The sequence below is a fragment of the Lutra lutra genome, chromosome 2, assembly GCF_902655055.1.
Source record: "Lutra lutra chromosome 2, mLutLut1.2, whole genome shotgun sequence".
Taxonomy (NCBI): domain Eukaryota; kingdom Metazoa; phylum Chordata; class Mammalia; order Carnivora; family Mustelidae; genus Lutra; species Lutra lutra.
The window spans coordinates 147,339,923-147,355,533 of record NC_062279.1 but is presented as its reverse complement, the minus strand read 5'-3'; the positions used below and the strand labels follow the sequence as shown (position 1 = coordinate 147,355,533).

Genomic DNA, 15,611 nt, shown 5'->3' with positions numbered 1-15,611 from the left:
GTATCCTCTGTGTAGTGTTGCTTATGCATGAAAAGAAATAAGACTTTTCACCCCCCCCCCCCCCCGTGGGAGGAGTAGTTCTGTCCCCCAGGGGACCTTGTTGGTTGTTGGGACAGTCCCCATGTCTGGGAGGGACTGGCTTGAGAATGCCTGCTCCCACTGTCCACCCAGATGCTCACCCTTCCAGGAGGAGGGCCAGGATTAGATGAACAGCAGTCCGCGGTCAGTTCCTCAGGGCCTGCTGTCAGTGTCGCCACAGCCTGTCCCCTGCTCCTCGTCTGTGGTGTTGCAAGGGCAGAGACACGGGGCTCACCCTCAGCATGCCTTCTCTCTCCCCAGATGCGCACCGACTTCACCACGTCAGCAGCCTGGCCTGGCTGGACGAGCACACGCTGGTCACAACGTCTCATGACGCCTCTGTCAAAGAGTGGACAATCACCTACTGAGGACCCCCTCCGTTGGACGGACCGAATCAGGGACTAGAGCTTACGCAGCCGAACACGTCATTTCTCCCAGTCTCTCTGCCATGCGCCCCCATGTCCCCGCCCGCTCAGGAGGGGGGGCCTTACCGCGCGCGTACCCTCGGCTCTCCGCAGGGTGTCCGTACCTGTACACGTCCTTCTGAAAGCTTTAGACAGTGACAGTTTGCACATGAAAAATAAAGCAAGCACTTAAACAACGTGTGGAGCGTAACTGAAACCCACCACCCACCCAGTCCGAGTGCAGAACATTCCAGAGGCAGAGCCTCGAAAGCACACAGACCCGCCCCTGCGGCTCCTGCTGTCTGGCCGGGGAGGCTGCGGCTGTGGGCCGCATCCCTCTCTGCGAATCCCTTCCCTGCAGACTCCCTCCCCGCAGAGTGCCCTGCGCCCGGCCCAGCAAGGGACCCTGGGACAGCTCAGCCCTGCAGAGTTCTGCAGAGCAGGTGCCGCTGGGAGGCCTGGGTTGTGCAACCTGCTGTGCAGCCGCCCCGGCGACTGACAGGGTGCACTCACATGAATCTTGGGGTCACTGTCTGTTTTTGTGCTTGATTCTAAGAATGGAACTGTGGGATTTTTTTTTTTTAATGTATCTTAACTGTTGCCTGTCTGTGTTTACAGGCTCGCACGCCAAGGGTGCCACCGCCTCTGGGCGTTGAGAGCCCAATTAGCCAGACCCAGGTGTCTCAGCCACTGTTTTGCTCTCCCGCTTCAATGTGTTTCTGTCTTTCTTTCCCCCTTCTGCCCCCAAGAGCAAAAGTTAATTTAAAGGCAGAGGTGACGTCACTGTAAACTAACCTGTTATGGTTTTCACTTTTTTTTTTTTTCAGTGCAGAAATTAAAAGTAAGTATAAAGCACGGTGATTTGTAGTTTTTTTGCGTGTGTTGGAATTACTGGTAATTGTTGGCTGAGAGCAATCGCTCCCTTTGCACTTGTGAAAACACTTTGAGCGCTTTAAGAGATAAGACCAAGAAGTGATTAAATGTCTTTCTCTTCACTGTGGATGGCTGACTTTGTGTGGTGGGGGGCTGTGGGGAGTGTGGGAAGCTGTGTGGGACCCTCGTGGCTTCTCCCTGGCTTGCAGCCTCAGAGGGATATCTTCCCAAACTGGATTGCTGGATCCACCCAGCTCAGGGAGAGAAGCCCCGGAAGGGCCTGGCAGAACTGGATCAAATCGCTCTATGAGCTGGGCCCCCTCACCTCCCTTCTGTGGGCCTAAATTTGTTTTATTTGAAAGCAGAAAACATTGGATCAGATGATCTAGGGATCCCACCTGATTTGCAAGTTCTGGGGCAGCCCATGACCTTTCTGGCACTGCCTTCAAAAGAGGGAAGTAGCATGCATTTAGGCACTGAAGAACACTAAATTTCTAAGCATTCCTATTAACCATGAAAGATGATCTTGGCTAGAAAGATAACACCGTAAAGATGTCTAAATTTGCTGTTCCAATAAAAATACTTTCTCCCTTCTGATTTCATCATATTGCTTCCACAGTTCATATATGAAAAGGGACCTAAGAAAGGAAAAGAGAATTAGATGTTACTCTGTAATACATTTAAAGCTGGGGCTGCCTCAGAACAGAGTCTGGAAATGGGCTTCATGCTTCTGTATTTGGATTCCAGACAAATTACTAGATTGATCTGGGTACCAACCTGAAAAATAAGATTGCTTACTTGTCCTTACACCAAACTAAATTAAAAGTAGCTCTAAGTTTTTAAATTAATTTTAAACAATGGAATTTAAATAATACTGGAAGAAAACTTAAGGGACTTTGTGTCCCCTCAGACATGTCATTCGCAGAATGATAAAAACTATAAGGGAAAAAAGATTGATACATTTGACTAATTTGTAAGAGTATCGAAGCAGGAAAAAACCCACAGTAATGGTGTGTTTTTCTACACATGCTAGGCCAAAGACTAATATTTTTGTTTGTTTTTTTTTAAGATTTATTTATTTGACAGATTACAAGTAGGCAGAGAGAAAGGGGGAAGCAGGCTCCCTGCTGAGCAGAGAGTCTGATGTGGGGCTCGATCCCAGGACCCTGAGATCGTGACCTGAGCCGAAGGCAGAGACTTAACCCACTGAGCCACCCAGGCGCCCAGGATGTATAATGTTTTGATGCTCAGCCTCATTTTCCTTGAGCACACAGGATTTTTCAAATGGAAATTTGTCCATATGTGGGACAATTTTCAAAATCTGATAGAAACTCGGTGATAGAATATTGCATATAAACCAACCACATTTATGGAAAAAGACCACAGGCCTTCAGGTTGAGAAGGGTTGGGAGATGGGAGGGTACCCACTAGCCAGCCAGGGTCCACCTCCCTCAACTCCACTCCTAGCTAGAGACTTTTCAAAGCAGAACTTGAGTTTGGCCCACAATCCCTACCAGTGGAGGGAGACCATACTGCACCCTGGGGACTCTAAGGGAGAGTAGGGGGCACTTCCAGACAGGCACCTGAAGGCTGTGTGTCCATCTCTCTCCCCACCCCTGACTTGGGAGGTCACATTCCAGAAAGGTTGGCCACAGGTGGAGGAGGGTCACCAGACCTGCAGAGTGTGGCATGAGCAGCAAGTAAACCCATATTCCATTCATCCCCTGAGATATTGTTACTGCAACAGAGCTCATCCCAAGCTGACTTAAGACAGAAATAAAAAAGAACGGGGTTGTCAGTGTCCACAACAGCACGCATCAGTTTCCACGTCTGTGAGATGAGGGTTATACCAGTGAGATACTCCAAGTAAAGCTGAAGTCTGGATTTGGGACACCGTAAACGCAGTAAATGTGACATAAATGTAGAAGGACGTTGGCTAAAACAAAGTAACATACGGTAGTTAATCACTGTGTATGCAGGACACAAAATAAGTTTCCATCAGATGATATTGTATGACAAATTGTGACCTGTGCCCCAAGAGGAGCATCTCAGGAAGGAAATTGGGGCAGGCTTCCTGGAATAGGCGGTCTCTCGAAGCTAGGGAGGAGGCTTTCAGAAAGCCAAACAGGAATCAGGTTGTGACATTCCTAAAAAATATTGGGGAGTATTTAATATCATCCAATGTCCTTGCTTGAATTCATTCGTCTGTCCATTCTATGGAGATAAACAAGTATAAACTTCATTCTTTAATACAAAAATCTTTTTTCCCCTATTCTTGCATTAAGTCCTAGATTTCTGTGACAATGCTGTTTTCTGACTTACCGCTGGCTATCATGATCCTGTCTAAAATGAGTAGTCAGCAGCTACTAGGAAACAAACTGAGAAGAGAAGTTGAATCATGGGTTTACTCTAAGCCAGGATTGTGAGGGGTGCAGGGCACAGAAAATCTCGGGAAAGGATGAGGAAACGGCACTGACCTACAGCTTCTCCCACTATCGGAAAGAACAGTGCGCCTGTAGAACTTTTCCTGAGCAAAGAAGCAGTTACCATTAATCCCTCAGGGAAATTTAGTGGCACTCCCAGACCCCCAAATAAAACCTCTCTTAGGCTTTCCTGATACTTAGGACACACCTTACTAACGGATGCTCACAAGAGGTGGAGGTGAAGCCCGGATGCTCACACACAGTTCAGAGTCGGTGGCCCCACGCGGAAATACTGAGTGTAGCTCCCGCGGAAGGCGCTGGGGCCGCCACTCGCCGGCCAGGTGTGCGCCGCTTCTGTTCAGGCTCCTCTCAGGGTAAACCCCACTGACCGCTACTTTTGCTTTTACATTTTTCGTAAAAGTGAAAATCCTCTTTGGATTTCTTTCAGTTCGTGAAAGTGGGTACTAATGTAGGTCTTTCGTACAAGCGAAGGGGCATAACGTCAAGTTTGGAACAGTGAGGGAAACCGGTATGTGTGTCTGTGCTTTCCACTTGTTGCGGTGGAAGTTTGGGGCCCAGTGTCCCTCCCACTCTTACCTGATGAGGTAAAAACCTTGTCGCCACAAAAGTCTTCTTGCTAGGGGGCTTGTAACTTATTAATTTACCATCGATTCTTCATTTCTCAGTTGATCATCTTAATAAGTAAAATCAATACTTCTGTTAATTATTAATAAATACTGATATAAATTAATATTGTTAATACAATGAATTCTTAGCCACTAACTGACTACTTTTAGAAGGAAAAAAGAACCTTAAAAACAATTGACCCCGGCAGGTCCCGAGACTTTAGAAATCCCATGTCAGGAAGGGGTGGGTGCAGATGTAAAAACTTCTTGCCCGAGCCAGCCTACCTCCAGTGACGCTACTCTGGGTCTTTTATTTTGGATTCTGTGGCATTTTGTAATTGTGTATCTGATCTGGTACCTTCCAAGCCCTAATTAAAAAAAACAAAAAGAAAGAAAGAAAGATGACAACCGTTTTACCCACCAGACTAGGGCCTCGCAGGTAGATGGCCATCATGTTGCAGCCGGAGAGGGGAAGCGCTCAATCCGTTCTATCACAGAGCGGGAAATCTTCACAGCCTGGTGAGTGAGGCAACACTCTTGGTGCCTTTTTCAGGTGTGGGGAATAGAACTGGAGACCAGTTGACTTCTAGGAACTTAGGACACAGAGGGAGGGAGTTGGCTGCCAGGCCGGCCTCAGAGGGCAGGTCCCACGGCTGCTGCCCGAGGACGGAACAGAGGGTGGGGGCCGCAGTGAGCCACGGAGGAGGCCTCAGTCTTGCCTGGAGGCTTGGCCGAGCCCAGGAGGCTGCCGTTGGACACATTCAACTTGAAGCCAGCAGAAATATGAATAGTTGTGCATTTCTGGGGCCCACTGGCTGTATCAGACTCTGATTAGAACAGCCATTGGTCCTGGATCTGCTTCTCGCCTCCTGAGGGATCAGGGACAAGCTAATTGTGTCCATGCTGAGCCTCCAGGTATAAAGTGGCAAGGGGCAGGGAAGCCAGATTTGGGATGACTTACAGGGACCCATGGTGATGAACTTACTCTGGGATGTGTATTCTTGCATAATAAAGAAGTTAGCTTGACCAAGTACAGCCTTCACAGAAGATCATGTTGTGTACCCCCTCACCTCCCCCAGAAAAGACTGTGAGAAATGTTGGCTAGAACCATCGGTGTGGCCACGTGGAGGGCAGCATAAGCTGTTAACAGGTAGAGACTGACACCATCCTACAGGCAACCGAATTAAAATCATCAGCTGCTTTCCTATGATGTGGTCATAAATTTGACTTGCCCGCATCTGAAGGATAAGTCTGAGACACATTTTTTTTTTTAAGAGATAGGGAGTGGGAAAAGTCACACTTCTGACTGTTCCAGGAGAATCACCAAGGGGCCTTGTCTTCTGACTTTTTGCTTTCCCTGATGTCCTTCATGCTATAGGAAAGCCGGTGAAGCAATGAGCTCCAAATAACTCGTATTTCTGACAATTCACTCTTCCTTTCTCCTCTCCCATCCTTCCCCGCTCCTTCCTTTCTCCTCGGGCTTCCTTTCTCCTCTCCCATCCTTCCCCGCTCCTTCCTCCATCCCTCCCTCCCTCTTTTCCTCCTTCTTCTCTTCCCTTCTTCCCTCCCTCCCTCCCTTCTTCCCTTCTTTCCTTTCCATTCTAGCATCCAGCTCACTGGGTATGGGAAAAACGCTGATAATATCTGAGGGTTACAAAATAACATTCATCAAAATGAAACCAACACTCCAGGTCTGGCCAAACTAAAAGGCCACACACCACAATCCCTGGTCTGGGAGGAAAGCTGTTTAGCTACAAGATGCAAACACATTTCTGGGTTTAGCTGGCACACGTGTCCTACAGAGACACCACCCATTTCCTTCTGGACACACACAGATGGACCAATTCTGTGGCTTCTGCTGATATAACTTGTGAAATCTTATCTGAGTCATTTTTATCTGGGTCAGTTTTTCAGTCTTGCTTTCAACCAGAGCAAGTTTGTCCCAAGCAGCTTTTGCTGATGCCACTTTGCAGCAAAGAAACGTCACCACTGGCCTCCCAGCAGACCGCCTGCCCACATCTGGCTCTCTTGGCCCCGACACTATGCACAGTTGGCACAGGATATGTCTGTGTTGTGCTGGACCCTCCTGTCCACCTCGGGAGGTGTGCTAGTGTCCCTGACCTCTACACACTAGTTTGTTAGTACAATCCCCTGCTTCAATTGTGATGACTCCAGATACTCCCAGTCATTGCCAGTTTGGACAAGAGTGCCCCTTTTTATTTTGAAAGAGGGATTTTTTTTTTAGGAAGAAGAGCTTTTTAACTCCATGATCCTAGTAGCTTGATTCTCTGAGAGAGCATGAATGAGATATTTGACTTCTTCATTCGTTCATTCCAAGTCCACTCAATTATTAACCCACTCATGTATTCCACAAAATATTCATTGATCATCTATTAGATACCAGGCAACGCATCCTGTGTTGGGGATCTACTGAGCTTTGCAGGAAGACAGACACTGTTCATCTTGTTTCACTGGGTTTCTAGAGAAGTAGGGGAGAGTGTGAACAAGAGGACACTCTACCAAAGGAGCTGTGGGCCCCCAGTGAGGTACATGGGGCCCAGTCGGGTGGTGGGGAGCGGGTGGGAATTAGAGCCCACCTTCCCTGAGCAGAGCCTGGCTCCTTTAACACCCACCTCTCCCTTCCCCTGCCTGCCCCCAAGTGGAAGCCCTTCTCCCATTCTGGGCCCTTGCTGTTGTGTCTGGTTCCTGCGGCCCCTGGCTGTAGTACTCAGCTGAGAACAGCAGAGAGCAGCTGGAGATCATGGCTGGGCCAAGGCTGAGCCAGCCCGCTGAGATTCCTGGAGTCTGGAAAGATTAATTGGCTCCTGGAGGCCAACATGACAGTCAGGGCCTCCTTCCCTCACCTCTGCCAGGCTGCCAGCACGAAGCCCAGTTTTCTGGCCTTCTGACCTCAGTGAAATTGGCCGGGTCTGTGGCAAAATGGCTAGAATCAGCTGAAAGGAATGGTTTTTTTATAATGGCCTCTGCTGTCAGACCTGCTGGGCGTTGCAGGAAGAATGCCATCTCTCTTGCTTCCTGCAAGCATCCTCCGGCCTTAAGAGCATGGGGGAAATGGCTTTGCCGTTAGCTTCAGGTGAGTGGAAGGGACCATCGCTCCCCATACAGACAACCCAAGGTCCCAAGCAGATCCCTCTTTTCCAGCCAATAATTGGACATTACTCTAGCTCATAATTGGGGTGAGAGAGGGCTTGGTTGATGGGGCACAGTGACCTGGATTCTCACCTTCCCACCCCCATCAAAGCTTCCCAGTTCTCAGCAGCTTTCTGTTGGGCAAAAGTAGTGCATTGCAAGGATTTGTTCCGAAGAGGTGCTAAAAGATGGTGTAAGTTTAATTTCTCATCCTTTCCCCCCACCTCCCCAGATCACTTAGCTGGTACCTCACTGGAAGCAAGCTCATACCCCAAGAATTCATACCCCAAGAACACATTCAAGGGAATAATAGGACTTTTAGCTAAGTAGGGTTTCTCAATGTGTGGTCCGAGACCACCTACATCAAAACTCCTCTTACACGGAATTTGAGAACAGACTAAGCTAACCCGTGTTGACAGAATGATGGCTGCCTGGAGAGAGGGGAGGGGCTATGGATTGGGAAAGGGCATTTGGAATGTTGGAACTGTTCTTCACCCAGATCTGAATGGTGGTCAGACTGGTATAAACACATGTGAAAGAACATGTCTGTACAGGTACATATGCTGGTGTATTTCCTGTACCACAATCCATTCTTGCAGCAGGATTATTTTGCCTTTACGATATCTTCTAATATCTAATAAGAGGATCTATTTTATTATTTTTCTTTTTCAAGATATTTTGTCATTACCGCCTATCTTTCTACACATTTTTCATGATGAGTTTCAAAGCTCCTTTGTCAAGTTAAAAATTACCTCGTTGGTCATGTCTTCATTATTATTATTACAGAGTTGGGTGTGGGCTCCCCAAACATATCTTATTTAGTGATACCTACATAGTTGGTAAATCTAAGAATCAAAGAAAAGCAGAGGAACAATCAAATGGTTTCTTCAGGTCTGGAGTCTGGGCACAGCTTAGCTGTGTTCTCTCCTGGGCTATAAGTAAGGTGTTGGTTGGGGCTGTGGTCTCATCGGAGGACCTACTGGAGAAGGCTCTACCCCCCAGCTCACACAATTATTGGCAACACTCAGTTTCCCACAAGGTGCTGGGCTGAGGAACTCAGGGTCTCTCTGGCTGTGGACTGAAGGTTGCCCCAGTTCTCACCCATGTAGCCAACACAGCATGTGATGGATGTTACCATCTATGTAACATAATCACATACATGCGGTCACATATACTCCCTCACTTTTGTTATATTCTCTATGCCCTGAAGCAGGTCATGGGTTCTACCCACACTCAAGGGGAGGGATCACACAAGCACGTGAAAGCCAGATCATGGGGCACCTGGGTGCCTCAGTCATTAAGCGTCTGCCTTCGACTCAGGTCTTGATCTCGGGGTCCTGGGATCAAGCCCCGCATCGGGCTCCCCACTTGGTGAGAAGCCTGCTTCTCCCTCTCCCACACCCCCTGCTTGTGTTCCCTCTCTTGCTGTGTCTTTCTCTGTCAAATAAATAAATAAAATCTAAAAAAAAAAAAAAAAAAAAAGCCAGATCATGGGGTCATCTCAAGAATCTGTCCACCTAAGCTGGTTACATGCATATTCATGTAATTTTTTGTTAAACTCTGTGTGTGTGTGTGTGTGTAATATTTCTAAACCTGCACTATGTTTCACAATTTTAGATTTTTCCAACTGTAAAGCATTTTTCTTTTGATAAATTAGGTTGGATCTGAGTGTGTCCAGCAGTAGCCAAGCAAAAAGAGTCTCATGGCCATAAGTGACCAAATCTGAAATGAAGTCTAGAAGTGACTCAAGGGTTCAGGAGAGTTGACTCTTTTATTTAAAGATACTAGAAGTTGCTGCGAACGCAGAAGGCGTTCTGCATGGCACTTGGAAACTTTTGAATTGTTTCAGAATCATTTCGGTGCCTAATTTTTACTTGAAAAAGAAAATTGTTTTAACCTAAAACTAATTTGAAAAGAATCAACATTTTTGCAATGATAACCATGTGCACAGACCATCTCTCCAAAGATTGAATCTTCTCTAATATCCCTCAATAAAGTTTGTTGGTTGTGTTCATTAACTACCTCAGCTCTCTTGCTAAATTTATCCCTAGATATTTCATATTTTTTGTTGCTATTATGAATAAGATCTTTGTTTTTAAGTATGATTTCTGCTTCCTGTTCCTATTCACCAGGAACATGACTAAATTTTGGATATGCACCAAGATTTTTGTTAAATGACTGTGTTTTTTTTTTTTTAAACGAAAGTCTTTGTTAAGTAACTAACGACTCTGCTCCCATACTAATTTTAATTTCTGTTTTCGTAGGTTCTCTAGGCACATGATGAGGATGTCTGGGAACTCTGGCATGTTTTGCCTCCTCTTTTTCAGTGGTTATAATCCTGATTTATGTCTCCCGGAAGCAAAGTTCTTAAAAAATATTAACCTTCAGAGTCAGATAAATCCAAGACTGTCAGCAACGTTCTTGGGCAACCCACTTAACCCCTCTGTGTCTCAGTTTCCTCTCTTGTAGCCTGGGTCTAACACAGACTCTTCCTTATTGGGTAATTGCGAGGATATGATAATACTTACTTTTAACAGTGTCTGTCTCAAAACTCAGCACATGTTAGATTAAGCATAGTTGTTACTGTATTTTAAGAGGAACTTAAAGAAAAATGATAGAGAAGAGATACCCAGGTTATTAATACCATGCTGAATGGTGGGAATAGGCATAAACTGATGTATGATGTTTGTTGCATTTCCTTCCTCCCAGAGACTGTGCTAGGGGTTTTCCAAACATCTTCTTAATTGACCAACAGCCTCAGGGAGGTATAATAGTTGTTCCAACATCACATAACTCACTTGGACGGAAGTGGGACTCAAGCCCAGCCCACCTTGCTGCAAAGCTTGTGCTTATCTCTGTTGGTCCATCCTGAGGAGAACATCAGACATCCATTTTGCCCAGGGGCTCTCAACCTTGGCCAAATATTAGGAACATTTGAGGATTGCTGGCAATGTATCCATGCCTGAGCCCCACCACAGACTAAATGGGTCTGGATCTTCAAGGGTGACTCTGACATTGCTATCCTTTCAAGGCACCCTAGGTGATTATAATGGCCAGGTTTTGAGAACCACTGATGGCCCCAGTGTGACTTCTATAACATTGACATTTCAGACAGTGATCATGGACGTCTGGAAGTCTGGCCCCATTTTCCAGATGAGTTCAAGATGAGCTTAAGGCATCCTCCCTTTCTTTACCATAAATTAGTTCATCCTTGCCACCTGTGATGATTGTTTTATGCACCAACTTAGCTGGGCTACAGTGCCAGATTTGTGGTCAAACATTGCCTTGGATGTTTCCATCAAGTTGTTTTCTAGATGAGATAAACATTTAAGTCAGTAGACTTTGAGTAAAGCAGATTGCCCTCCATACCATAGTGCTGGTGGGCCTCATCTAATCAGTTGAAAGTTTTCAGAGGATAAAGACTGACTTCCTCTGAGCAAGAAGGAACTCTGCAACAGACAGCCTTTGGACTTGCCCTACAACTCTTCTCTCGGTCTGCGCCTGCTGTTTTGCCCTGCAGATTTTGGACTTGTGTCTCCACAAATTCATATATATATATATATGTATATGTATCATATATATGATAGATATATATCTATCTATCTCACACACACACACACACACACACACACACACACACACACACACATCCTATTGGTTCTGTTTTTCTGGAGAACACTGACTAATCACTACCATAATGGAAGCTTACCTCTTGTTCAAAACAGTCATAACTAAAGCACCCTACTTTTGTTTTTCTTTGGAAACCACAACTAGAGAACGGGTGATACAGAGGTATGGATTTTCAGTCTAGGGGAGAATAATACAGATCACTCAGTCCACATGAAACAGATGCACGAAGGCAGAATTATGCCTGGGGTGATTTTGCCCCTTAGGAGACATTCGGCAATGCGCAGAGACGTTTTTATTGTTGTCACGGGGGTGGGGGGGGCTGGGTGCTGAGGGCTCAAGGGTGCTACTGGCATCAAGTGGGCAGAGGGGCCAGGGATGCCACAAAACATCTTGAAACACAAAGAATTATCATTAAAAGGCGAGACTGCCAGGTTGCGAAACCCTGGTTAGGATGGGGAAATAGTCGTTAAGGAAATTAACTTCTCACCCGGTGAAAGGGGGGGGATTGCAGTCACATCAGGAAGGAGCTCGAAAGAGGCCCCTGGAATCTAACAGGCGGACTGGACAAACAGGCGGGGCAAATATCACGGAAAAGGCCAAGTAGCTTCAGGGAAGCTCTTGAGAGACCAGCCCTATGTGGAGGGAGGACTGGGAGTCCGGCCAGTGGGAACCTCACAGGCGCGACGTGGCTCGAATTAGGCTCCTAAGCGGCCATGAGCTCAGAAGCTCTCCCAGAGACAGCAAGGGCTGAGCGCGAGACGAGAGGTGGTGAGTGGCTGTCTTGTGTTTTGTGGCTGTGGTTTGTGCTGTTGTTTTAAGTACTGGGGGGCCCAGTGGGCAGAGCTAGGCAGCCAGAGTTCTGGCCTTCTCCCTCTCTTCTCTCTCTCTCTCTTTCTGTCTCTGCACACAGCTTCACATCCTCACTTCTCAGGAGCAACGGGGCTGCATCCCGGGGATGACAGCCATGGGGGGATGTTCCAACATAAGCAGACAGCCCATGCTCAGCAAGGTTTAGTAGAACGTTCCCAAAGAAGTGCAAAAGGTGAATTAGTGATAAGCAAGCAACACTGCAGCTCCTTCGTCTGTAAAACAGGGATAAGAAAACACCTAAGGTGGTCGCGTGAAGCCAATGGGATGACAGAGGGACAGGGCTGAGAAAGCTGACACCCCAGAGGATGTTTCCAGGAGGACATGCAAAACACAGAAAATCAGAAACACAGCGCTGCATTGACATGGATGGGAAGCTGCACACAGGTGACCAAGGGCACAGAAGCTGGTCCGACACACAGGTTGGAGGGGCACGTGAATACCCAGGGAAGCCTTCCAATTCACAGAGAGCTCTGTATGCGACAAGTGCTGGGTGCTGCCTTTAACTCAACTGGAAACTCGAGACTAGAGAGAGACTCGGAGCCTTCGGAGCCTTCGCTGATCAGAGGAGGAGCTGGAAGGGAGGAGCTAGAAGGAGAGGCGGGCCATCCCGCCTGTCAGGCTCCGGGAAGGAGCTGGGTCAGCCCGGGACACCACATGCTAGGACAGCCAGGGGAATGACAGGGACCAGTTGGTAGAGAGACATAAGACCCTATGGACTCACTTACTCATGATGCAACCGGCAAATCAGAGTGCTGCATTTCCCGTAGCCGCTGTAGCGAATTCCCACCAACTCAGTGGCTTAAACCACAACACATTTACTCTCTTACAGTTCTGGGAGTCAGAAGTCTGACATGGGTGCCTTTAGGCTAGAATCAAGATGTTAGCAGGGTCACGGTCCTTTCTGGGGGCTCTCAAGGAGAGCATTCATTCCCTTGCGGCTCAGGGCCCCTCCTCCATCTTCTAGGTGGAGGGATGGGGAATGGGGCGGGGGAGGGGCAGAGTCCTTCCCACATCCCACGGAGTCTCTCCAACTCTTTCTCTTCTGCTTCCCTCTTCCACTTTAAAGGACCTTTGGGATTATACTGGGCTTGCCTGGATAATCCTAGATAATCTTCCTATATTAGGGCCAGTTTATTAGCAACTCTAATTCTGTCTGTGACCTTAATTCCCCCCGGGCCATGCAGCCTAACACAGCCACAGGTTCCCGGGATTCACGAGAGGAATCAGGGGTGGGGAGAGAATCGTGCTGTGCACCACCAGGTCCTGGGCTGTGCAAAGCATGCCTAGGACAAATCAGAGGTGGTCTCTTCTCTCGTAGGGGGTGTGCCTCCTAGAGAGGAGACAGATACAGAGAAGGAGTCCTACGTCCCAAGTTTTAATAAATGATAGAGAACGCATAGTGTGGTCCAGGGATGGAAAGCTATGGTGCACAGTGTGACAGTTTTCAGCCTCACGGTGTCCGGAAGCCTCTGAAGAGGTAACGTCTGAGCAGAGCACGGACTATGGAGGAGGAAAGCCATTCTGAGGCTGAGCTCCAGGCAGAGGGAGAAGCAAGCACCATGGCCCTGAGGCATGGTTAGGGGATTGGGAGAAGCCAGCTGTGTTGCTGGAGTAAGGTGACAAGGGGAAGAGAGGAGGGAGACGAGGCTGATGACAAGTGCAGGTGTCAGATCAATGGGTCATCGTTGGCCAAATGGCTTGGGTTGAAATCTAAGGAAAATGGCAAACCACAGAAGGGTATTTTAGGAAGGGTAATAGCACACTCTGGCTGACATTCAAAATGCTCAGTCTTGGAGCTCCGGGCTGGCTCAGTCAGTAGAGGGTGTGACTCTCAATCTCCGGTTTATGAGTTCAAGCACCACACTGGGCATAGAGCCTGCTTAAAAACACACAGGTGGTCTCAAAACCCTGTATCCAGGCATCTTACTAAAGCAGAAAGGTATCAGCAGAAATAACATAAAGGGCTAAATAAACATATTTTTAAAATAATGATAAATATGGGCACTTGGGTGACTCAGTCGGTTAAGCATCTGCTTTTGATTTCTGTGTAGGTCATGATCTGGGGTCCTGGGATCAAGCCCCAAGACTGGCTCCATGTTCAGCCCAGAGTCTGCTTGAGCTTCTCTCTCCCTCTCCCTCTGCCCCTCCCCACACCCATGCATAAGAACTCTCTCTCTCATATACATAAATAAATCTATAAAATAATAATAGATACAATGCTCAGTCTTATTGCTGAGAGCCAGTGGATTGCAAGGGAGACAGGGGGAGGCAGGGAGAGCAGGACAGAGACACTGCAAGGGGTGCAGGAGAAGGTGGGGATGGCCAGCATGGAGTGAGCAGAACAGGCAGCAGTGGGGTCGGTCATACCACTGGAGCCCACAGCAGAGGTTATGTAGGGTGAGAGGAGCAGTAAGGGAACAAGGAGGGTTAGCTTCTTGCCTTAAGCCCGTGTGTGTGTTGACTGAGACCGAGGGAAGATGGGTGTGCACGTGGAAAACCAGTGGCTTCCCTTTGGCCTGAGGGCTCTTTAAGGGAAAGGGCTAGTGAGCTTGGAGAAGAGGTCCTTTGGGTCGGGGTACACGACACTCCCTTCCAACGGCTGAGTGCCTGTCACGGGGAGCAGAGGTCCTCTATGCCCTTAGATGCCAACACAAAGCCCAGGGAAGTCCAGGTAAACAGGCAGACTGCAGCTCGCCTACACCTCTCGGGATGGAAGGGGCATCAGCCGTGGGGTCCGAGGAGCTCGCAGCCTCGACTCTGCTGTCACGGGGAGTGCGATTGGGACAAGTGACTTCAAGTCTTTGCAACTCCATTCACTACTCCTTAAACAGCAGAAATAGCGCTACCATAATGCTAATGATCATGGCAGACATTCAGCTCGTGCCTTTCCTGTGCCCCAGGCATACCTTTCCAGGTACTAACACACTTGCCACTCGCGGGAGCCTGACGACACAGGTGCCGCCGTCGTTGCGTCCCTGGATAGAGAGGAGGCTCAGAAACGGGAAGGGACCAAGAGCACATGGCAAGTATGGGGAACAGTCATCACACATTGTACTGTGTCTACAGGACGCAGATTGGAAAGTGATTCTCCTTCATCACGACCTACCAGGGATGTCGCCTGGAACGCAGTGTGTAAGGTCATGAAAGTGTTGTGATGGTGGAATGCTGTGCAGTTTCAGCGTCAAAAGTAAACAGCCTCAACAGTCTGAAATTGCAAGCGGGAACCAGCAAGTTGGCGTAAAACATGGACCGATGGCAAGGCATTCCGCATTTCGATTTCAGATCCAGTCCCACCGAGTCTCACAACATGGCTCGGATCCCATCTAGAACGTTCTGTTCCATTGCAGGGGTCCTTTCTTGGAGAGGCATCCTAACAAGCTGGAACCTCTGTGATCTGATGAACGAGATCACACCAAAACAGGATGTCTGTCTCATGTGAGGACACCAGGGACCGATCCATGGATGACGGATGGGAGCAAAGTATTTGTCATCGCTGAAACTGATGTGTGACTATAGTCGACCCTTGAACCATGGGCCCGTCAGGGCGCCGACTCTTC

General features: G+C 48.0%; 2 protein-coding genes across 4 annotated transcripts in view; both read left to right on the top strand.

The window, feature by feature from the left end:
• WDR1 (WD repeat domain 1) overlaps positions 1–1,482 on the top strand; it is a 41,826-nt gene extending 40,344 nt beyond the window's left edge. Inside the window, exon 15 of the mRNA XM_047718883.1 lies at positions 340–1,482. Within this exon, the coding sequence (XP_047574839.1) occupies positions 340–446 (107 nt within the window). The 3' untranslated portion in view covers positions 447–1,482. The remainder of the gene's footprint in view (positions 1–339) is intronic.
• A 10,269-nt stretch (positions 1,483–11,751) lies between these two features.
• Positions 11,752–15,611, top strand: part of SLC2A9 (solute carrier family 2 member 9) — a 231,556-nt gene continuing 227,696 nt past the window's right edge. For all 3 annotated transcript variants that reach the window (XM_047718880.1, XM_047718881.1, XM_047718877.1), the window contains exon 1: positions 11,752–11,952. The gene's annotated coding sequence lies outside the window, so the exon portion shown is untranslated. The remainder of the gene's footprint in view (positions 11,953–15,611) is intronic.